This window comes from Ctenocephalides felis, unplaced genomic scaffold (assembly GCF_003426905.1).
Source record: "Ctenocephalides felis isolate EL2017-DRISC unplaced genomic scaffold, ASM342690v1 CF-g0.4_SCAFFOLD_03573, whole genome shotgun sequence".
NCBI classification, from domain to species: Eukaryota; Metazoa; Arthropoda; class Insecta; order Siphonaptera; family Pulicidae; genus Ctenocephalides; species Ctenocephalides felis.
The window spans coordinates 25527868-25553030 of NW_020539727.1; the positions used below are offsets into that span (position 1 = coordinate 25527868).

The 25163-nt window shown below is 28.0% G+C and overlaps 2 protein-coding genes across 3 annotated transcripts in view; one reads left to right on the forward strand and one right to left on the reverse strand.

Moving 5' to 3' along the window:
* LOC113389095 (cytochrome P450 4C1-like) overlaps positions 1 to 21062 on the forward strand; it is a 58135-nt gene extending 37073 nt beyond the window's left edge. The window contains exons 3-14 of one of the 2 annotated variants that reach the window (XM_026626154.1): positions 4814 to 4926; positions 5591 to 5675; positions 7376 to 7470; positions 8100 to 8257; positions 14310 to 14436; positions 14492 to 14618; positions 15907 to 16109; positions 16185 to 16359; positions 18543 to 18671; positions 18746 to 19000; positions 19099 to 19304; positions 20943 to 21062. In XM_026626154.1, coding sequence (XP_026481939.1) covers positions 4840 to 4926; positions 5591 to 5675; positions 7376 to 7470; positions 8100 to 8257; positions 14310 to 14436; positions 14492 to 14618; positions 15907 to 16109; positions 16185 to 16359; positions 18543 to 18671; positions 18746 to 19000; positions 19099 to 19262 — 1605 coding nt within the window. In that variant the 5' untranslated portion in view covers positions 4814 to 4839 and the 3' untranslated portion in view covers positions 19263 to 19304; positions 20943 to 21062. Of the gene's footprint in view, positions 1 to 4813; positions 4927 to 5590; positions 5676 to 7375; positions 7485 to 8099; positions 8258 to 14309; positions 14437 to 14491; positions 14619 to 15906; positions 16110 to 16184; positions 16360 to 18542; positions 18672 to 18745; positions 19001 to 19098; positions 19305 to 20942 lie in introns of those variants that run through there. The other variant, XM_026626155.1, reaches the window with a different exon arrangement.
* Positions 19695 to 23575, reverse strand: LOC113389838 (nucleic acid dioxygenase ALKBH1-like). Its single transcript, XM_026626842.1, has 7 exons — positions 23345 to 23575; positions 20671 to 20895; positions 20437 to 20602; positions 20279 to 20374; positions 20155 to 20221; positions 19935 to 20093; positions 19695 to 19872 (listed from the first exon to the last, which is right to left on the reverse strand). Exons 1-7 carry the CDS (start codon positions 23441 to 23443, stop codon positions 19695 to 19697), a joined length of 990 nt encoding a protein of 329 aa, XP_026482627.1. The 5' UTR covers positions 23444 to 23575.
* Between the last annotated feature and the right edge of the window lie 1588 nt (positions 23576 to 25163).

Below are 25163 nucleotides of genomic sequence, written 5' to 3' on the forward strand. Positions count from 1 at the left end.
AAACTAAAAAAAAAAAAAAAAAAAAAAAAATTGGTACAAAATCAATTAATTACAAAATATAAAAAAAACTAAAAAAAAAAAAAAAAAAAAAAAAAAAAATTGGTACAAAATCAATTATTTTGTTAAGACAAGCAGAAAGTTCTTAGAATCATTTAAATCGGACGCTTAGTTCTCTTAAAAAACTGCCATTTTTCACATATTTAGCTCCGTATCTTCGAAATGGCTGGGCCTGCCTTTGCCAAAAGTAATAAACACTTCTCCCAATCATTACTAATTGAATGTTTTTAAGATCATTCAAATCGGATACTCCGTTAGCTCAAAAATTCGATTTCTATTTTCTGCACTCTTTGCTCCGTATCTCCGAAACGGCTGGACCTGCCTTTGCCAAAAACTAATCAGCTCTTTTCCCAATCAATAGGAATCGAATGTTTTTTGAACCATTCAAATCGGTTGATCCGTGCGCCCTAAAACGTGACTGGAAATTTGTATCCACACATACATACACACACACACACACACACACACACACATACACACACACATCCATTTTTTCTGAGGTATGTCAAAATGTTCAGAAACCTTCAAAACGTCGAGAAATGTAAAAATTTTCAATTCCGATTTTCGGCCCATTACAATAACTTACCCTACGGGAAGTTAAAAATTGATATTTATGAATAACATTATTTATAACTTTCAAACCATTCGATAAATATGAATGAGGTATTCGGCAAATTTGTACAAAATTAAATAATCTGGAATATTTTAGTTTTTGGTAAAGATCGGCCGGGCCGTTTTCTTGTAACAGGGCTTTAAAAAAATTGACGATTTTTATGATTTTTTTTGACAGTAGATATCATAGTCTTGTAGATCATACTAAAATATTACGGCCCTACGACAAGTTTAAATTTTAAAAATTTTAAAAATTCTTCAAAGTTTGCAAAAATTAGTATCGTTTTTTTGGCATTTGTCAAAATTAGACCTTTGATCGACATTTTCTCAAAAACTCCTGGACCGATTTCAGACATTTAAAAGCCCTTTGATGTATCTCAATTAGGACTATCATTTCTCAGTTTTGTGAGACAATTACTCGGGAATGATACTGATTAGTTTTAGGTGAAAATCTACCGAGCCGTTTTTTTTTTGTAATTAATTACCAATATACTATTAATTACAAAATACCAATACCAACTAGTTTGAATTTCGGTGTCAAACGATTCAGAGTGACTGAATGAAATAGATGTATGGACGTGTGTGTTCGTTTATGTTAATATGAATGAGAGAAGTACTTGTTTGAAAAAAGTTGTATAATTTAAATAAAATAACACACTGCACTTGACTTGAATATATTAATAAATTTATTTATATATATATATATATATATATATAGTGTGTGTGTGTATGAATAAAATTTGCACAAATACTTGTATAAACAATTTATTGTTGTTAAAAAGTTGTAACATTGAGAAAGATCAGTATTGTTCGAATCGTTCTCAAAGATACATCACAGATATGAAATGTTTTTAAATATTTAAAAATATAAATCAATATTATATTAAATAAATACAAGATTGAACAAAATATTTGAAAAAAGTGTTACAAGTTATTTTGTTAAATTTTATACATAAAAAAATAAATAAATTGTGATACTAACTAAATGTTAACAAACTTAAAATTTAAAAAATCAAGCCAAGAAAAACTTTGCAAAGACTTCAGTGCTTTAAATTATATGTTATAAATTATTATTGTATATTTATTATTATTATTATTTACCAAAATGTTTAAAAAACTCGCAAACCATTATTTAACATCGGACAGAAATTTTCAAATGCAATTGTTCGAGGTCACAAATTTTTTATTAGTGACATTTTTATTCGTTTTTGGTTTTTATTCGATTTTAAAATTATATAAAATTTTTTTCGACAACGATTTGCGGAAAAATGGAAATAAATTAAAAGGCCCTAAGGCTTGGCCTTTCATTGGAAATGCTGCTCATTTTGCGGGCAAAACTGAAGGTAATATTGACCCAGGAAAAGAATACTTTTTTGACTTTTTGAGGATTTTTAAAAAATTATTAAAAATAGTTTTGTTTGTTTTAGAATATTGGAACTTTAGTATGTTATACTTTATTAAGTCTACTATTACCTGAATATTATAAGTTTGTAAGTTTTGTTGGACATTTTTAGGATATTTACAACTTTATAAAAGAATCCCTTAATAATTGGCCCGGGGAAAGGATACTTTTTTGACTTCTTGGGGGATTTTTAAAAATTTACTAAAAATAGTTCTGTTTGTTTTGGAATATTGGAACTTCAGTATGTTATACTTTATTACTATACTATAACCTGAATATTATAAGCTTATAAGTTTTGTTGGACATTTTTAGGATATTTACAACTTTATAAAAAAAATCCCTTGTCGGAATTGGATGTTTTGACTTCTTGAAAATCAAATTTTTAAAAATTCATTAAAATAATTCTGTTAGTTTTAGAATGCTGGTTATTTAGTATGTTACACTTTAAGATCTCTACAATGATAACAAATTTAAAAATTTATAGGTTTTTTAGAAAAATTCTTTATGAAAGATTAACTTAATAATTGACCCTGAGATTGGATATATTTTGACATCTGCAAGAATAGAATTTTTGAAATTTGCTAAAAATTGTTTTGTTTATTTTAGAATGTTCAAAATTTAGTATGTTATACTCTAACATGCTTACTGAAATAATAAATACTAAAATTTGAAAGCTTTCTAAAAATTTTTCAAGATATTTACAATTTTATAAAAGAGGTACTTAAGGCACTATACATTAAAAAAAATGAAACAATGAGTGAACAAAGTTTTAAAAATTTACTATACTGTTTGTTCTAGAATTTCCAAAATTTAGTATGTTATATTTCAATATGTCTACTATGATAACAAATACTGAAAGTTATATTTTTTTGAAGAAACTTTCAAGCTTTTTACAATTTTATAGAAGGATGTACTATATATTAAAAGTGTATTGAATTGTCTCATTCAATTTTCAAAAATTCAATAAAATAGTTCCGTTTGTCTTAAAATGTTGAAAATTTAAAATGTTTTACTTTAGTATGTCAAAATCAAATACTAAAATTTATTAGTATTGTTAAAAAAAGATAATTAATCAACTAATGAATGAATTAATGAATTATGAAAGATGATTAATGCACTGGATTTATTTATTTATTTATTTATTAATTTTACAAGCCGTCGGTATAATAATATTATAATAAAGCTTAGGTCAATATTTTATAGGTTTAATATAATTTTAATTAATTATGAACTATTTTATTACTATTACTTATTTTTTTATTATTTAATTTATTTACTAACTTATTTATATTTACTTAATTTTAATTGTTTTGAAATATAACTAGTTTGTTTGTTACAAGTAGTTTTTAAAAATTTAATAAGTATTTTAATATGCTTTACAATATTTTTACAATATAATTATTTTATTTAACAAATTTTAGGTTATTTTATGATATTTTAACAAATTTAAGTGTCTTATATTATTATTATTATTGTTAATAATAATAATAATAATAATATCATTATCATTTTTATTATTATTGTTAAGTATTTTTGCAATATAATTTTTTTTTTACAAATTTGTAGGTATTTTGATGAAAGAAATATTTTGTTTTACAATTTTTTAAGTGTTTTTAAAATATAAGTTTTTGGTTAACTAATTAAGTATTTTAACAATAACAGTCATATAAAAAAAATAAAATTTTGTTTCACAATTTTTAAGTTTTATATTATAGAAGTTTTATAGTAATTATTTATAGATATAGAAAAGGAGGAATATAGGATATAGAAACAAAAAATGTAATGAGCTTAAATAAAAATTTACTTAAATAGTTTTATGTGTTCTAGAGCGCTAAGAATTTAGTATGTTATACTTTAATATATCTACTATAATACCAAATACAATTATTTGTGCGTTTTTTAGAATTTCTTAAGGGGCACAACTAGTGTAACCGCCTAAAAAAAGGTGATTTTTGGGAATTTATATTAAAGAAACTACTTTATCAATCATTTCAGAATTTTAGGAATATATTTATACATGTTTTAAGAATACATATTAAAATTTTTGAAGAAAAAAATTAAATATTTTTTAGGTTATCGTCGATCTCCAACGGCGCGACAAAAAAAAGCCCTTCACTGCTGCAGTGAAAAAAAATTCTCGTTAAACTAGATAATATTGTCTATAAAATGAACTACGACAAAGAAAAAAAATCAAAAATTGACAAAATGACGGCTTTTTTGTAAAAAAAGTGGAATTTTACCCAAAATTTTGGTCGTATTTGGACTGCCAAAATTCGATCTTTGATCCGATCAAAAAATCTATAGTTCATTTTACGGAGAACTATATATATATATATATATATATATATATATATAACATGTAAAAAAAATTTGATAGTAGTCGGATCATTTGTTTTTGAGTAATCGTAATTTTGAGTAATTTGGAAAATGCCGTTTCGAGAAAAACGCGTCTAAAGATAAAATGATCGTTATACTATATTCTACATATTATATATACTCTTTAAATGACTGCAACTCAAAAACTATTCAAGATATTTAAACTATATAAGATAAAAATGGAAATTCGATTTTTTGAAAATTACACACTAGTTGTGCCCCTTAAAGTAATAATGTATACAGAGTTATAGCAAATAAATTTATATATTTAATGTCAATAATTATATTTTTTGACATATTACCTATTTTAATTTTTATATTATATATTAGAAATTCTATTTTATTTTTTTTTAATTCTTTTTCCAGATATTTTTCCAAAAATCGTGAAGCTTATGGAAACTTATGGACGAGAAGGGCCATTTCGAATTTGGTTTGGACATCAACTTTATGTCATTGTATGCAAACCGAAAGATATACAGGTAATAAATAAATATTATTACGATCTCGCTTAATACGATTTCTTGTATATTATTGCACTTTACACTTTGAAACATATATCTCGATGAGACGCGTTTAAGGTCTAATTGTTACATCTTATTTTATTTTCCATAAAATATTTTTGTAATTTTGGATTAAAAATTGAAAAAATTACCCAGTCTAAGCACAGTCTAAGCGCCACTCTGGTACAAATGTTTACCCAAGTGCGTTTAGACTCCCTTTATGTATGGAGCACTTTTGCAATTTTGTGAAAACTATTGAAAAGTGTGAAAATGCCGCCAAACCAAGCACAGTATAAGTGAAAATGTCGCACAGAATTATTTGCAAATGCAGTTTAGACTGTGACTATACGGAAGCACTTTCAATTTTGTGTAACTATTTTTTTGAAATTGAATTCGAAATGAAATGACGATTGTTAATGTTCCGGAGATAAATTGATTTATCTATAATTTACATTTGATTTGCTCAGATACTACACGATAGCAAAAATAATGAAAGTTACAGTATTTGTAATAATATATTTGAAAATGTTTAAAATTTCTCGAATATTTCATTACGGTACGGGAAGTTCCAGCAATTTGCCTGAAGGCACGATGCCATACACCACTAGTTCAGTTTTAATTTAGATTTGTTCTATATTTTCAGATAGTTTTGAACAAAGCTCTGCAAAAAGGCGACGTGTACAGATTTTCAGAGCCTTGGACTGGTCATGGACTTTTTACAGCACCAGGTGAATAACATTATTAATTTGTAACTATTATATAATTATTAACTTAATATTTTTTATTCATAAATAATTGATAATGCAGAATTTATGTGTTTGCAATTTATCTAACTGAATTTATTTAAATACAAACATAACACAACTTTTACATTTATTCTGAAAGTTTGAGCTTTTTTTTGTTAAAGTAAAGATGTTACTACATAATGCTAATTAAAAACGATGCTTTATTATTTGCACTAGTTTTTACAAAAGTTTTGCACGTGTAAGAATAAACTGAATATATATATATATATATATATATATATACTAGCTGACCCGGCAAACGTTGTTTTGCTAAGTAAGGTATATTCTAAACAATTTCTAGAGAATCAAAAATATTAATACTAATAATCTATAGAAAACATGGTATATTCCAATCCAAGTCTTTTTGGTATTTCGACTTATTGATTACCTTTCAAGTCTTTCAGATTCTTTTTGGGTTCGGGATTTTATGTATAATTGTAAATAATACTACTGAGCTTATATAAAATTTTCAAATTTCTTCGAGGAGAGATAGAAAGTGAATTAAGTATTTTTTTGACCTGCTTTTTGAAAAGTTTCATGTAACATTCGATGAATTAATGTAAATTTAACAAAAAGTATATATGTAGAGCAGGGCGAGGCACAAAGGTCCAATTTGACTTTGAGCAAATATAATCTATATTATGAAAACCAAACCAATTATATCACAACAAATAACACATTTCAAACGAACAATTATCTGACTACGTTCAGTAAAACTGCCAGTTACTTCATCATTGTAGAAATGTGCTTTTTTTGCTGTCTTTCAAATATTTGTTATCTAAATCTTTTTACCCTATGGTAAACAGGTTTAATGTCTTCTTTTAATTTTAAAGGTATTTTACAAAATAATTACATTTTTAACTAATGCTAGAAAACTACAAACAGAAGAAAATACTTTTATCATGGATTTTTTCCTGGTCATGAGAATCAAGGTTATAGCTCGTTATACATCTTTTTCCCTCTACTTTCAAATATTGTTGATAAACGATGTACAATACTCAGTTATATTATTTTTTATTTATGTTATTTAAATTCAGAACCTAAATTTGGTATCAATCAAATGAACATTTTGTCAAATAACCTTTTCCCAGTTATAATTTCCCAGAATTTATCGACGAATACATAGTAATATATGAAGGTCCGGGGTTAAAAAGGTCCACCACCGATGTGTCATAAAGTTAGGCATTGTTTAACAACAATATTAGAAAGTAGAGGGAAAAAGATGTATAACCAGCTATAACCTTGATTTGAAAACGGTAATCTTTGAAAATCCATAATAAAAGTATTTTCTTCCGTTGGTAGTTTTTTAGCATTAGTTAAAAATGTAATTATTTTGTAAAATTCCTTTAAAATTAAAATAAGACATTCAACCTGTTTGCCACCTGGTCGTTTCAAGTTACCTCGTCTATGGGGTAAAAAGATCTAGATAACAAATTTTTGAAAGACATAAAAAATCGCATTTCTACAGTGATAAATTAGAAGGCAATTTTACTGAACGTAGTCAGATAATTGTTCGTTTGAAATTTGCTATTTTGTTACTTAGCAAAGCAACGTTTGCCGGGTCAGCAAGTATATATATATATATATATATATATATATATATATGTATATGTATATAATATGATTTGTATTTTTCCTTTCAGTTAGTAAATGGCGTAGTTCAAGAAAGCTTTTGAGTCCTGCATTTAATATGAAGGTGTTGGAAGGATTTGTTCCGGTTTTCCAGCAACAAAACAGGGTAAAAATATAAAAGTAAATAAATAAAAGAGATTATCTCTATTGTAACAGTTGTAAAATTTAAGAGTAATAACCATAAATGTCATAAATAATATTTTGTATTGTGTTTAGTTAAATCACTAGAGTGAACTTTGGAAGTGATTCATATCCGATTTATTCTTTACAAACTTGTTTGAAAATTTGGAATCTTTTTAAAATTATTGAAAGTTCCAGAAGGAGTTTTTAGATTAGTCTGGTAAATCCGTTATTTTTAGGATGTTATTAACAAAAATCAATGAATAATCGAATTGATCACAATATACCTATTTTGCAAAATAACACTGTAATAAAAAATAATTTGAATAAGGTATTTGCTACCCCTGTTATGTCCCACATCCAACCAGTAGGCCAATTTTGAATTTAACCTGGCGCGAGGGGTTGTTTCAGGTTGCGTTAATAATGGGACATGCAATTAACGCGACAAAAACAATGTTTTAATATTTAACATTGTTGCTAGAGTATATAAAGGATTGTTACTTTTAAAAAAGTTCTATGCATAAAAACAAAAATAGTGGAGCAAAAGTGTCAAAAAATGGTCTTTAAAGATTTATCACTATTATTATTATATTACGATCGTTTGCAATTTTCTAGATTCTGGTGGAGAAATTAAGGGACGTGGCCGATAAGGAATTGGCCGTCGATATGTTCGGGTACGTGAGTGCGGCCACTTTGGACGTCATCTGCGAGACGGCGATGGGAACGAGGCTACACGCCCAAAACGATGACACCTACACCAAATTGGCGCAAAGGTCAGTAGGAAATAATAATAAAAAAAAGAATAAACTCGTAAGGCAAATTGCTGGAACTTCCCGTACCGTAATGAAATATTCGAGAAATTTTAAACGTTTCCAAATATATTATTACAATTACTGTAACTTTCATTATTTTTGCTATCTTGTTATATCTGAACAAATCAAAAGTAAATCATAAATCAATTTATCTCCAGAACATTAACAATCGTCATTTCATTTCGAATTCAATTTCAACTAGCTGTAAGTGGAATTCTGTCTTAAGGCAATTAGGGCATCGTGCCTTGAGGCAAATTGCTGGAACTTTCCGTACCGCAATTCAAAATTCGAGTAATTAAAAATAATCAATAATAATCAATAAAAATTGATCAATGATTTGAAACTTTTAATAGAATTTCGAACCATATTGAACCATATTCGAACCATCATGTGCAAAAACATACCGTGTTGAAATAAAAACGTAATTTCTGAAATATATTATAATTAATTAATAATATATTATATATATTATATATTAATTATTAATATATAATAATTAAATAATACAATAATCAAATAATTCAAAAAAATATTTTAACATTAGCATTTCCCAATAAATTAATTTCAACAAATGAGACTGATTATATTTTAATTAAAATGTGACTATAAATACTTAATTATTTTTTATTTGTCAAATTTTACTTAAAATTTAAAATGTTTACTTAAAATGATGTGATTTTCATGAAGTACAACGAAAATGGAAAATGAATAGAATTATATATACTGCGTTTAATATTTATAAGAATTACATAAACTGAATTGCAAAGTTGAAATTATTTGTTTAAAGTATATTAGAACTATAGTCAGAATTAAAAATAAAATCTGAATTATTATTTTCGATATACAAAAAACTAAAAAAAAAAAAAAATTGAAACAAATTTTTTTTTCCAAAATCAATTATTTTGTTGAGACAAACAGAAAGTGTTTTAGATCTTTCAAACCGGACGCTTAGTTCACTCAAAAACTGCCATTTTTTGCACATTTAGTTTTGTATCTTCGAAATGGCTGGGCCTGTCTTTGCCAAAAACTAATCACCTTTTCTCCCAATCATTACAAATTGAATGTTCTTTAGATACTTCAAATCCGATACTCCGTTCTCTCAAAAACTCGATTTGTATTTGCTGCACTCTTTGCTCTGTTTCTCCGTAACGACTGGACCTGCCTTTGCCAAAAACTAATCAGCATATCTCCCTATCAATAGGGATCGAATGTTTTTTAAACCATTCAATCGGTTGATCCGTGCGCCCGAAAACGTGGACGAAAAAATGCGGACATACAAAACACACACACATCCATTTTTCCTGAGGTATGCAAAAATGTTCGGAAACCTTAAAAACATCGAGAAATGCAAAAATTTTCATTTTCGATTTTCGAAAGATTGCATCTTGCCACTTTAAGGCTAAGGTGACCATATTTCAAAGACGGTGGAACTTTTTTAATGATTCTAAATCATTTACAATGATTCAGAAAAAAATATAAATTAATTCCAGTGCAATTTACTATTGACTTAACCATCAATCTCTCACTATAGAGGTGATTATGATTTAAATAAAATTTAACGCCATGTGCGTCAATTATGTAGTATTTCTAGTTTCTTCTAATTTCTGCTCGATAATAACCTGATTTCTTACCAGCATTTTTATTAGAGCTAAGATTATATAATTATAAATGACACATTTAATTATTTAACAATTACAATCGACGTGACATATATTTAAAAACGACTTGTTCTGGTTCATGACGAGGCTGACCGGTTCTGGGAAATTATAGTCCAACTTTGAAATGGAGTAGAAATATTATAACTAGGTGTAAGTGGCATTTTGCACACAGTACAACTTACATATGCCTCCTGGTATGTGTACATAATCGACTTGTAAGATTTGAGATTCAGTAAGTTAACTTACAAGGCATAATTTTGGACTTTGCCGTAACAGATATTTTTATATAATTATTTTTATATAGTATAAATATGGAAAAATTTGACTGATAAAAAATTTAAAATCAACAAAATGACAATTGCAAAGTTGTGAGCCGAAAATGTTTTTTACATTTCTGCAATGACTTGCTAATAATTTTATTATGAGAGTAATTTATATACATAGAAGCATGTATACGTTTTACAATTTGTTTACGTGCATAAAATATACCTTATGTAATAATAAACATTTAAATTGAAATTTATTATTGTCCGTATTAATTAGACATTTATTGTTGTTGATGCGAATCTTGTAAAATGTATTTGTGTTAATTTTTTCATCGTAACATTTTGATATTACACATTTCTTATATATAAAATTTACTTATTACAAAGTTCGTTTCCGTACTCCTCCACAACGACTTTACCGATTTTTATCAAATTTTATATGGGAATCAGTGATAAGAGTTGTTCGCCCTTATTTTTTTATAATTTGTCATTAAAAAATACATACAACCCTAAGTTTTTATTTTCTCATCACAAATCCCTATTTTTTAACAGTTATTTTAGTAGTTCAATCATTTTTTATCCCTCGTTCAGTCATTGATTATTTTTGACATAATTACTGAATTAATGAAAAGCGTGGTAATAATAATATATCAAAATCTTGAAACTTTAAATGTGCCAATTCAATTTAAATAGAATCAGTTTTTGATTAGGTTGGCAAATGCAAAGACTATTAAGGGACATTTATATGTGGCGTGCTTTGCAGTGGGTAAACTTTTGATATGTTTTTTAAAAGCTGCTCCTATCACTTATGCACCGTTATTGCAATTAGTTATTTTATTACTGAACATTTTATACTAGAAATATTTATTATGACAAAACGTTTGCCGGGTCAGCTAGTATATATATATATATCTATATATATAAAAGAGGATCGCTTTATGTGCTAACACTCATAACTCACGAACGGCTGAACCGATTTAGATGAAAATTGGCAGGGAGGTAGTTTAGAGCCAGGAGAAGGACTTAGGATACTTTTTATCCCGATTTTCAGTTTAATTGATAGTATATTTATATATATAAAAAAAATACTAGCTAGCCCGGCCACGCGTTGCTGTGGCTCAGTAATTGGTGGCAGAGAGGTAGTTTAGAGCCCGTTTTTCATTCTAATTCAGAATTAATTATTTATAAACTATCCATGTAGTTTATTCAATCTATGATACTATATATATATATATATATATATATATATATAAGGTGAAGTGAAGTTTAATAATAATGCCGCGACCAAGTCTGAAAAAGAGCATTACTTACATTTACATGTACATTTTGTCGAATAACTTATTCCCAGTTATAATTTCCCAGAATTTATCAAAGAATGGTTAGTAATATATGAAGGTACGGGGTTAAAAGTTTCTCGACCAAAGTATCAAAATCCAGTAAAGCTGAAGCATTGTTTAACAACATTATTTGAAAGTGAAGGGAGAAAGATGTATAACCAGCTATAACCTTGATTCTTATGACTTTGATATTGGGAGATAAACGGTCATCTTTGAAAATCCATAGTAAAAGTATTTTCTTCTGTTGGTAGCTTTTTAGCATTAGTTAAAAATGTAATTATTTTGTAAAATACCTTTAAAATTAAAATAAGACATTAAACCTGTTTGCCATCTGGCCGTTCCAAATTACCCCGCCTATAGGGTAAAAAGGTCTAGATAACAAATTTTTGAAAGACAGCAAAAAAAAGCACATTTTTAAAATGACGAAGTCTGTGGTTTTACTGAACGTAGTCAGCTAATTGTTCGTTTGAAATGTGTCATTTGTTGTGATGAAGTTGGTTTCATTTTCATAATAAAATTTATATTTGCTCAAACTCAAATTGGACCTTTAAGCCTTGCCCTGCTCTACGTATATACTTTTTATTAAATTTAATTTAATTCAAGGTATGTTGTTTGAAACTTTTCAAAAAGCAGGTCAAAGCAGATATATCTAATTTATTTTCTATCTCTCCTCGCAGAATTTTGAAAAATTTGTATAAGCTCAGTAGTAGTATTTACAATTATACACAAAAACCAGAATCCAAAAGAATCTGAAAAGCTTAAAACGTAATCAATAAGTCGAAATACCAAAAAAATACTTGGATTGGATTATACCATGATTTCTATAGAAAGTGTATAAAACTTCCAGTTTGATTGAATTGACAAAACATAGACAAACTAATGGCGTTTATTGTTTTTATAATACCTCATTGTATATAGCATTCAAACAACACATCCTTATACACTTATAGTATTAATATTTTTGATTCTCTAGAAATTGTTTAGAATATACCTTACTTAGCAAAACAACGTTTGCCGGGTCAGCTAGTATATATATATATATATTACAAATGTATTCTGAGTGGATAATAGATATTAATTTGGAAATATGAACAAACAACACTCTTTTTGCACTAATTTATATTATATTTATTTTTTATATATATATATATATATACTAGCTGACCCGGCAAAAGTTTTGTCATAATAAATATTACTAGTATAAGATGTTTAGTAGTAAAATAACTATATATATATATATATATATATATATATATATATATATATATATATATTATCAACTTTAATGAAAGGCTTGAATTACAAACAATATAGATCAAATTTTATACAAATTTAAAAAATATATCCTTCTAGTTATGTCGATGCAAGTGTTATTAACATTTGAATATAAAATTGCACTGCAATTAATTGATATGCATCTACTTTTTTTGTCTGAATCATTCTAATTGTAAAATAATAGATACAACTTCTTGTATAAATAATTCATACTATAATTTAGTTTTCTGTCGTCATTACTGCGATTGTAAATTTCTAGATTAACTGGATTTTATTTATATTCAATACGCGTAAACCTGTTTTTTGCCTTCATTTTTGTTTCTTATTATGCATGAAATAAATGTTATATCAGAAACCTCAGAAACAATAAAATTCTGTAGTGATTTCCCAGAAAATCGTTCTAGAAAAAATATAATATGATAATTAGTTAAAGAAAACTACCTTGATGAAATGGTTAACTATGTGTTGATGTTATTGCAATTGCAATTTGAAATTAATATATTTACTTACCGAGTAATTTATAAGTATACCGAGTTGCTGTTGGGCTTTATTATTTGAAAAACTATAATAGTATAATAGTATTTATTGATCCCTATTGATAGGGAGATGTGCTGATTAGTTTTTGGCAAAGGAAGGTCCAGCCGTTACGGAGATACGGAGCAAAGAGTGCAGAAAATACAAATCGACTTTTTGAGAGAACGATGTATCGGATTTGAATGATCTAAAAAACATTCAATTTGTAATGATTGGGAGAAGAGGTGATTAGTTTTTGGCAAAGGCAGGTCCCGCCATTTCTAAGATACTGAGCTAAATGAGCAAAAAATGGCAGTTTTCGAGTGAACTAAGCGTCCGATTTGAATGATCTAAAAAACTTTCTGCTTGTACTGACAAAACAATTGCTTTTGAAGATAAACAAATATTACATCTTTTTTTATTCTTCATTAAATATTTTTGTAATTTTGGATTAAAAATTGAAAAAATGACCCAGTTTAAGCACAGTCTAAGCGCCACTCTGGTACAAATGTTTACCCAAGTGCGTTTAGACTGTTTATGTATGTATGGAACACTTTTCCAATTTTGTGAAAACGAAGAAAAAACTATTGAAAAATGTGAAAATGCCGCCAAGCTAAGCACAGTATAAGTGAAAATGTCGCACAGAATATTTAGACTGTGACTATATGGGAGCACTCTTTCATTTTTGTGTAAATTGGGCAACTATTTATTTGAAATTGAATTCGAAATGAAATAACGATTGTTAATGTTCTGGAGATAAATTGATTCATGATTTACATTTGATTTACTCAAATATAACAAGATAGCAAAAATATTGAAAGTTACAGCATTTGTAATAATATATCTGAAAACGTTTAAAATTTCGAATATTTCATTACGAGAAATTCCAGCAATTTGCCTTAAGGCACGATGCCATACACCACTAGTTAAATAATTATTTATTAATTAATATTAATATTTTTAGGACTCTGAAGATTGAATCGGAACGTATGTACAATATTTTTTACTATCCAGATTTTATATTCTACAAGAGTCTTGCAGGCAAAGAGTTCATGAAGGGAATTCGATACTTCAGAGATCTCACAGATAAGGTAAAAAAATGATGATTTAATAAATTTAATTATGTTAATTATATATGACTTTTAGGTAATCAAACGTAAGAGGCTAGAATTGAACGAGAAGGAAAAATCGACCAGTTTTGCTGCTGGAACCGAAAGTGAAAAAGTTTTGTACAACAATGCCAAAAACTTGGAAAGAGAACGAGCTGAAAGAGGTAAGAATCTTCAAATGAACATTTTTGCATGAAAATGATCATCATTTATTTATTTTTATTTGATTTAACTAGATGACCCGACAGACTTTGTATTGTACCCATGTCTACAATTTTTTAATAAAATATATTAACATTTACCGTTTACCTAAAAATAATAATTATTGTTTTTTAAATTACTCTTCACGCGAAATTGCATATGCATTTATAATATGAGCGATGTTAAATGTAGAACTTCTTTAAATAAAATGATGAGTCTCACTTCCAATACTATATTGGAAATTGAAGTCTTTTAAATAAAATAAATGGTATAACACAACCATAACCATAACATAACACTGGTACTTCATGTTGGATTAAATTAATTTAATTTTTTATTATTTAAGATATCCTAAATTGCATCTTAAACTTCTTCTAATCGATATCGTGAGGGCCGAATTGTATGTATTCATCTTTACTTTCCCATTTGTTATTATAAAGTGAAGGTTTACGAATTTTAAAAATATTGTGGAAGATTAGTAAAAGATGCAAAGAAATTATATATTAAACCTATATTGAAAATTTAATATCCGAATCATGTGTTAGCGCACCCTAAGGCGTGCGCTCGTATTTTTCGCATGAATTAATTTGTCATATCCTGTTCATATGTGTATCATTCAATCTGCCATACATATACTGTATTTTATATTATTTTAATTTCTGGCACATCTCAGCTGCTTTTTGGCAATAATAATATAAACATTTTATTTTTCGTATTCATAATCATAAATTTATTATACATATTCTAATATTGTCTAGGTTCATAAGTAAATTGAAATTTTTGGCTGATGATAGTTTTCATTTATTTTCAATGCAAAGAATGACATGTTGTTTTTTGCAATTTTTTCCATTTATTTCTACAATATTGCACATACATCCCAGTACTTTATAATCACATACATCCTAGAAAATTTCCTTAACAAACTTCAGAAAGATTTATCAAAATCCGAATAATCGTTTAGGAGGAGCCTACAGTGAGTGCTTGTAATTTAATATGAACTTTATATAATAGCAGTACAGCTCAAATTAATTTTACGTTTTAGTTAGAAAACGTTTGTATGAGAAAAAGAAAAGGGCTTTAGGGGTTTTCTGGCAATTATTCGATTTTTTCTCCCATCTTTGGACATAAACATTTTAAAAAAAGAATTGGCCAAATTGGTCCAGGCGTTGTTGACTTATGCGCTTACCAACACATTTTGCGATTCATTTTTATATATAAGATTTTACTTTGAATGCAATCTTATTTTTCCAGATGACGACGACATACCATTGTTCACTCGCAAGCGCAAGGCTTTCCTGGACCTGCTCTTCGAATACACCAAACAAGAGGGTCAGACCTGGACCGACCAGCAACTGAACGACGAGGTCAGCACCATGATGATAGCAGGCAACGACACCACAGCAACCGTAGCCTGTTTCACCATGATGATGCTCGGGATACATAAAAGCTATCAAGTAATCAACTCGACTTGATAAAAGATGATAGATAGATAGAAGTGTTTTATATCTAATGAAATTAATTTTATCTAGGATCTGGTTGTTAATGAACTGAAAGAGATCTTTAGCGGACCAGACGGAAATCGCGATCCTGAAATTTCTGATTTGCAGAATATGGTATATTTGGATCTGGCCATAAAAGAGACGATGAGACTGTTTCCGGTGGGGCCGTTCATTGTCAGGAAATGTATGGAGGATATCAAATTAGGTAACAGAAAGTTTAAGAAAATACTATTAACTTCCCGTAGGGTAAGTTATTGTAATGGGCCGAAAATCGGAATTGAAAATTTTTACATTTCTCGACGTTTTGAAGGTTTCTGAACGTTTTGGCATACCTCAGAAAAAATGGATGTGTGTGTGTGTGTATGTATGTATGGATACAAATTTCCAGTCACGTTTTTGGGCGCACGGATCAACCGATTTGAATGGTTCAAAAAACATTCGATTCCTATCGATAGGGAAAAGAGCTGATTAGTTTTTGGCAAAGGCGGGTCCAGCCGTTTCGGGGATACGGAGCAAAGAATGCAGAAAATAAAAATCGACTTTTTGAGAGAACGGAGTATCCGATTTGAATGATCTAAGAAACATTCAATTAGTAATGATTGGGAGAAGTGTTTATTAGTTTTTGGCAAAGGTAGGCCCAGCCATTTCGAAGATACGGAGCTAAATATGTAAAAATGGCAGTTTTTGAGAGAACTAAGCGTCCGATTTGAATGATTCAAAGAACTTTCTGCTTGTCTTAACAAAATTATTGATTTTCGAAAAAAAATTTATATATCGAAAATAATTCAGATTTTATTTTTAATTCTGACTATAGTTCTAATATACTTTAAACAAATAATTTCAACTTTGCAATTCAGTTTATATACATTCAGTATTCCTCGAACATTTTGTTACGGTACGGGAAGTTCCAGAAATTTGCCTTAAGGCACGATGCCACCCACCCCACTAGTTTGCTTAATTTATTTACGACGCTTCAAGTTACTCAGTTTGTACATTTTCAAGTTATGTATGTACATTTTTAGAACTCGAAACTGAATGGAATGTGTTCAATAAATTTAATTTAATTAATACGATTACATCAGGTTATATAAGTTTGTTTCAAAGACATCAATTAGAAATCTCATTGATTACTCTTTAGTGAAGAACTTTTTCCCAAATTGAAAATTTCATCGAATTCTAAATTTCCTTAATATCAGAATTGTAAATAACTCAATTTTGTGCAATATAGCTTAAATATATTATTTATATAAAACGATTTTTTATACATATAAAATGTATATAAAATATATCATATAGTGCACAAAAGTTAAATAAATTTTAGTAGAGTCTTCGACCAGTTTGCAAGTTGTTGTAGAGTCCTCTAGTAATAAACAATCTTGTTGATTATTTAATTTTGCACTAATTTATAAAAGACATATTTATATGTGATATAAACAATGCAGTACATGAATGTTTAATAAGTTTTAGTAAAGTCTTACACAGGTTTACTAGTGCATTGTAATAGATATTTTATTTATTTATTTATTTATTTTATCACATGGCCTCCGGAACAGTTTCTACGTAGAGTTATCATACATATAGTACAGATATAACACAACATAGTATAATACATAATGCAACAATTTCATAAAATAACATAGAACAAGATAAAATAATTTAAGCTTAATATTAAGTTGAACAGATGGAGATTATTCGAATTAGTGTAGTACTATGAATATCAATATCTTAATTAATTGAGTTAAAGTCAGAAGACATAAGTAAATTAGACAAAGTTAACAGGGCATAAGGTTTAGGAATAGGATAATTAAAAAATATTTGTGTTCATGAAGATAATTTAGGAACGTTGGTTAAAAATGAGGGCAAAGTTATTACAAAGTTCATATAGAAACAAAATACTATTGATAAAACGACGTGTGGCAAGAGATGATATGCTGAGTTCATTTAGCAATTTCTTGTGGTCGAAGCCACATTCAGGGTAAATTGTGTGTGTTTTAAAATATAGATATTTTAGGAATATACATTGAACTTTCTCTATCGCATTGGAGCTATTAATATGATGAGGATACCAAATAATTGATCCATTCACTCAAGCTTAGACCGTACATTTACATAGTACATGCAAATTAGTGAGTCATTTGAATTAAATTCTTCACAGTTCCTTAATATCCCTTAAGCTTCAATGCAAATATTAGCTATGCGATCTGTAAAACACAAACCAGAGTGAAATTACACGCCTTCCAAATCGGATTATTTCATGTATCTTCATATTTAAATATTCATGCAACAAGTTGTCAATATGTCTGAAATATAATTTGTCACCAAATTTTACGAAAATTACTCATTTACCAGGAATTGTCTAATAATTATTTCTAAAATATATTATTTTAGAGAGTTGCACAATACCCAAAGGTGCCAGCATCGGTATCGGTATCTTCGGTCTGCACAGAGATCCTGAATTGTGGCCAGAACCAGAACAATTTAGACCAGAAAGATTTGCCAATGGTGCCAGTTCTTACGGTATTAATTCATTACAACATTTACTTGCACAACTCTCTTTTCATTGCAATTAAAACTGATCATTTTATAAACAGAAACAGTCGGAATCGTTCAAAATGGTTATGCCACAACAAATGGAAAGATTATCCAGAATGGAGATGTTAAATCAATTGCTATTAACAGTGATGTTAAGGAAAATGAATTTAGTAATGAGATTAAAACAACAAATGTACCAAATGGTAGTAACGGATATTCAATGAATAATGACAATAGTGAGAAAAGTATTTTTAATAAGCCGAGACATCCGTATGCTTATATTCCATTTAGTGCAGGACCCAGAAATTGTATAGGTATATATATATAAATATATATATATATATATATATATATATATATATATCACACAATATAATACAAGTTATATCATATATTAATATTTTTATTCCAGGCATAAAGTATGCAAAAATTTCATTAATGATGATGCTGTCATCAATTTTAAGAAATTATGAAATATCATGCGATTATAAAATAAAGGATATCAAACTTCAAAACGATATCATTCTGAAACCGAGTGAAGGATATATTGTGAAACTTAAACATAGACAATTATGAGGATATAAAATACAAGACCATAATTAGAATTTTAATATTTGGGTAATGTACATAATTTTTATACATTATTTTATATATCATAATACTTCTCAATTAATTATAGAGGCAGGTCCTCATGGTATTCAAATAATAATTAAGTAGTTTTTATACAATGTGTATTTTTATGTATTTTGATTAAGATCACAATTATTACAAAAATTATAATATAAAACAGTAAGTATGCAGAGGTGCATTTTTGTTTTGTCAGACTTCATATAATAAAATATTTAATAATAATGTTAATACTAATCTTAGAATAGAAAATGAAAGAGTCTTATATATAATTCTTATATTTATATATTTTAAACAAATATTATAAACTGTTGTTAAAGATGATTATAATAAATATGATTCATTAATACATATTAGATATTTAGTAATTTTATATTCCATTTACACTTTTTTATGCAAAACTTGCCTTACATTCAAATTAATTCTACATTCATTCAAGTATTGCTCAAACGGTTTAAAAAATGTATCATCCAGCAATTTTTCATAAGTATCTACATCAATTTTATTAGCAAATAAATCTTCGGCAGATATCTGCACTGCATCTTCATCCTTTTCAAGCCTGGAAAATATAGAAGTGATTACCAGAAATAAAATGGCTAATTATTGAATATTATTACTAACCATGGTTTATCATCGGATTTTAAAATCAAGGGCACTGCATGGTAACACAATCGTGCCTGCTCTGATAAGATGCAAATGTCTCCTGAATTTATTCTAATTGCCGTTGGTTTAGTTTCTTTGGTGGTGCCCCCTAAAAGGAATATGCAGGATTGACCAAAACTGCAAAAGTGAAAGGCAACATTTAATCCGATTCAATGCAAAATTATTTGTTTGTTATTACCTTAATGATATCAACGGTGCCATTTTGTAAGGTTCAGAATGATCTGTGTGTCCAGACAACGTGTCACCTGTTCAAGTTGAAATTATACTACCATATTCTTTTTGTATTTATTAAGCAACTGTACCTTCTCTGTAGAAATTTATTATAGCAGCTTCTGCTTGATAATCCTCAGATAATGATAACATACTGGCAATATGTTTGCACAAGTTGAACAAATCATCTAAAATTATACACAAGTCTATAATTTCAGTACTGATTGCTATGTTAAATCTATAAGAGTACCTGGAAAGTTATTTTTATTGTCAAAATCGTATTCCTTAGTGTCCCAATTATGATGATAACCCAACGTGACCCATCTCATTTTTTTTGTAAGCTTTTTCTTCCTTATAACATCTGTAGATGAATTTGTTAAAACAGACCACCACTGTTCATTTTCGTTCAATAAATTCTGTATTGTGAAAAATCAATTACAGTTATCTATTATATCTATTTATATGTTATATTTTATCCAATTACTAAGTTGTCAATATTGCTTTTATTAGGTTTCTGCGAGTATTCTTTTAAACTTCGAATAGTCCAGTATCGTTGTCCATGTGTGGTGAAAGGATTTTGTATAAATAATAATCCTGGTCTGTTTGTTACTTCATATATTTCCCATTGTTCGATTGGCTTCAGGAAAAAAGAGGGGTTTGTGACTTGATCAATTAGATTAGCTGTTACTGGGATTTTTGATATGTTTGGCTGAAAATAAAACATTATGAATAACTACAACTACAATTGTTTTTCAGATGATGGAAATTTTATCATTCGAAACAAAAAAGTTGTTTAGCATGCATCATGCACGAATACATCCAGTTATTAAGAAGATGCATCATGCATGAATACATCCAGCTATTAAGAAGAACGAAAAACAAAGATATGGTTAAAACAAATTTAAATAAGTGTTCAATGTATTTCGAACCCAAAACACAAATTATTTAAAAACACACACAATGAATGTATGAAGGTATATAGAAGGATTATATTTATGAAAAGAAATTATATATTCAATGAAAAAATTAATTTAAAATAAACAATAATGTTTGGTAAGTTTTCTGAATTTTATTTTAATAATTTACTTTTCCACTTAATTGAGGCTAGGAAGATGAAATAAACTGTTTATTTTAAATTGTACAGTTTCGATAAGAAAATATGTCACAAATTACTCTAAATCGAATCGAATTGAATTTTACATTTTACAGTTCATGCTTTTTTTTTAGTTCATGATAAGACATTTACAATTTCAACTAAATTATATTATATTTCAACACATTCTGTGTTAAATAATCAAACATATGTAATATATATATATATATATATATATATATATATATATATATATATATATATATATATATATTAATTGTTTAATATGAACAAAACAGCACTCAGATTTGTTTAACACAACTTTATTTTATGATTACAAACGTTTCGAGACCAAAGTGTGCCTCATCATCAGTGTAATTTCAATAACAGTTACTTATTACTAAACATTCTTTGAGTAATACTAAAAACTCTTCTTAAAGAATGTTTAGTAATAAGTAACTGTTATTGAAATTACACTGATGATGAGGCACACCTTGGTCTCGAAACGTTTGTAATCATAAAATAAAGTTGTGTTAAACAAATCTGAGTGCTGTTTTGTTCATATTAAACAATTAATATTCGTTCCACTCATATCATAAAATTCTATATATATATATATATATATATATATATATATATATATAATGTTAAATATGAACAATACAACACTCAGATTCTTAACACACACTTTATTTAATAATTACAGACGTTTCGAGACTATGGTAATCCTCATATTCAGTGTAATTTCAAAAACAGTTACTTATATGCTGCACATTCTTCAATATTTTATTTGAATTACATTTAATTTTTGATATACAAAAAACACCAACTATTCTTTGCAATGCTCGACTCAGTACTAAAAAACATATGACAATTACAGTTTTTCAGTACTGAGTCAAGTATTGCAAATATTAGTTTGTGTTTTTTGTATATCAAAAATTAAATGTAATTTAAATAAAATATTAAAGAATGTGTAGTTTATAAGTACAGTAGAACCTCGATTATCCGAACCTCGGTTATACGGATTCGCGATTATCCGGACACAATCGCGTCGGAACTTGCTTATTCTGATGTGCATATATACATTAATACATTCTCTGTTTTGACGTGCATATATGCATTTTTAAAGAGTGTAAAAACCAACAATATAGAGCTTCTTCTAAGAGTTCATTTTTCGGTCTCTTCACCATTTTCCGATTTTCACTACCTTAAAGATAAAATAAATATTATAGAATCATTAAAAAAGGCGAAACCGGCCGAAAGTTAGCTGATAAGTACGGTGTAAATACATCCATTATAAGCGATATTAAAAAGAATGCCGATTCAATTTTGTTGTACACTCGCAAGTTAGTTAGTGAAGAGGGTAGTGAAAATCGGAAGATGGTGAACAGACCGAAAAATGAACTCTTAGAAGAAGCTCTATATTGTTGGTTTTTACAAAAACGATCAACAAATTATTTGTAAGCAACTTTTCTTCTTCATTGATACTTTACGTACCGCCTGATTATTTTACCTCATGATTAATATAATATGTATAATGTAATCTAAGAAAATATGTAAGTGTTAATTTTCTAATAAACATCGATTTTTGTTGATATCTATGTATGCATTTGTTATTTTTGATAAACAAAACATTATTCTTCATAATTTGGATTATCCGGTTTTTCGATTATCCGGATGCCTATCGACAACAATTAGTCCGGATAATCTAGAACCTCGAACTGTTTTTGAAATTACACTGACGATGAGGCATAACATGATCTCGAAACGTCTGTAATTATTAAATAAAGTGTGTGTTAAAAATCTGAGTGTTGTATTGTTCATATTTAACATTTAACACACACACACATATTATATATATATATATATATATATATATATTTAAATTTACATTTTTGTGTTTAAATCATGAATTTATGTACTTGGTTGTCGTTAACCTCAATATATCAGAGAAACTTTAAACTTATGCAATTAATAATTTTTATTATTTAAACCAGATAATATTTTTGAGCTAATATCTGGTCCAAAATAGTATATCTTAGTTAGTACGAATGCTTTATCTTACATTTTGTAAAATTAATTTTTCTTCCCTAAAATCGATAACATCATCGAGCGAAGGACTTTTCGTTCGGGATTTATAATATTTAAAATCTTCTTGGAACATATTTTTTTAAAAACTAGGTTAATTTAAATATATAATCAATCACATTTGTGTTTATATAAATTAGTTAATAAAATTATTCACGCGCGTCAAGCCGACGGACACTATCCCTACAGACACTTTCGGCCACGCCCAGGCCTATCGAGAGTGGGCGGGGTCAATATATAAAACTTAATTTTTTAGTGAAAATGATTAAAATATAATAATTTATTCAATCAAATCTCATTTATTTTGCATTTTCTATGTTTGACATAAAAATCCTTAACCTAAAATTAAGTTACAATTACATTTGTCATTATACATTAATACCAACCGACGTAATCGGGAGCATAATATTTGACATTGTGAGTGAATGGTTTTCAGGTTATGTTGAAACAATTCAATTTGCCATTGAAATAGTGAATATGTTCATTAATTATTGCATTGAAAAGTATGAAAAAGTGATTAGGAAAGCCCTTAAACAATACCAAAACGATTAATATAGTGAATGTTGTGTTTTTGCGCCAAATTAGTCATTAGAATCCTTATTAGAATACTAGGGTCCGTTCCAGTCCGTTCGTATTCCAGTGCAGTGCTTCACACTTTTTGCATCTATTTGGTGAATAACTGAATTAGTGATGAATATAAATAAATATAATATAATAATATAAAGAATATAAAGTAATGATCTTTTGTTTTTTATTAATTTGAAAAGGTTTTCAGCATAATATTCGGCATTGTGAGTGAATGGTTTTCGAGGTTATGTTGAAACATTTCAATTTGCGATTGAAATAGTGAATATGTTCATTAATTATTCTCTATAGTCCTTTAAAAAGAATTTCCAATAAGTCGCCCAGCGTTCCAAGGATGTATCTTTGTATTTTTCAGGAAATTGATGTTTGATATTCGGTTTTCTATTAGTGCATATTTGGTTTTGTATAATGTTGCTGATTTTGTAAAGAAACTAGTTACGTTTTTAAAAGAGTCATTAAATAACAAAAAATTACGATTGCCAGAACACCCATACACACTGAAGTTTGCTCCGGTGTTGACCATAACCTGTCAAAATTTCAGCAGTGTTGCTTTCTGCAAATGCACATGCATGCATGTTGCATGCCTTGTACAATCTGTTCTGTCACTTTTGTCTAATGTCTAAGCCGCCGTCTAACCTACAACAAGTATTCGTAAATGTAAAATTATTATTTCTGTGTTCAACAGATTCTGTATATAATTTTTTCGCGTGTTTCTTTTTATATCATAAAGTTTGGTTCTTCATCACGGATAATATTAATAAAATCAGTGCTAATATATATAAAAGGACGCCGATTTTTTCGCCGTGAAGAAAGTTGATAAAAAGTTTCAAAAATGGTTGAACCTTAAAACTATTCACGCTAAAAACAAGAATTGAATACGCTCAAGCTCAACAATAGAGCAGCAATACTTATTATTGGTGAATTGAGTGAATGCACGCAGATTTCATTTGAGAAGAAGTTAGGCGCACGAGGCTCCAGAGTTTGTCATCGCTGTTATTCGTGTTACTGGGGCTCATCTGAGAATTGGAGCACACCTGGCACAGAAGGCTATGTCGCACCTTATACAATAACAACACAAGACACTGTCATACAAGGGTTTGGAGCACCGGAGTGGCGTGAAAGCGGTATTTACGACAATTGTAACTTGTAAGGTAAGGTACGAATAGAATAAGTTAATTAATGTACATGTTATTTAGCATATGTCACGTTTA

Coding starts and splice junctions, on each gene's coding strand:
- LOC113389838 (XM_026626842.1), bottom strand. CDS start 23,443: ATGTTCCAAGAAGATTTTAAATATTATAAATCCCGAACGAAAAGTCCT. Junction 20,222..20,278: donor AATAAATTTCTACAGAGAAG/GTACAGTTGCTT, acceptor CAACTTGAACAG/GTGACACGTTGTCTGGACAC. Junction 20,094..20,154: donor GCACCGTTGATATCATTAAG/GTAATAACAAAC, acceptor TCACTTTTGCAG/TTTTGGTCAATCCTGCATAT.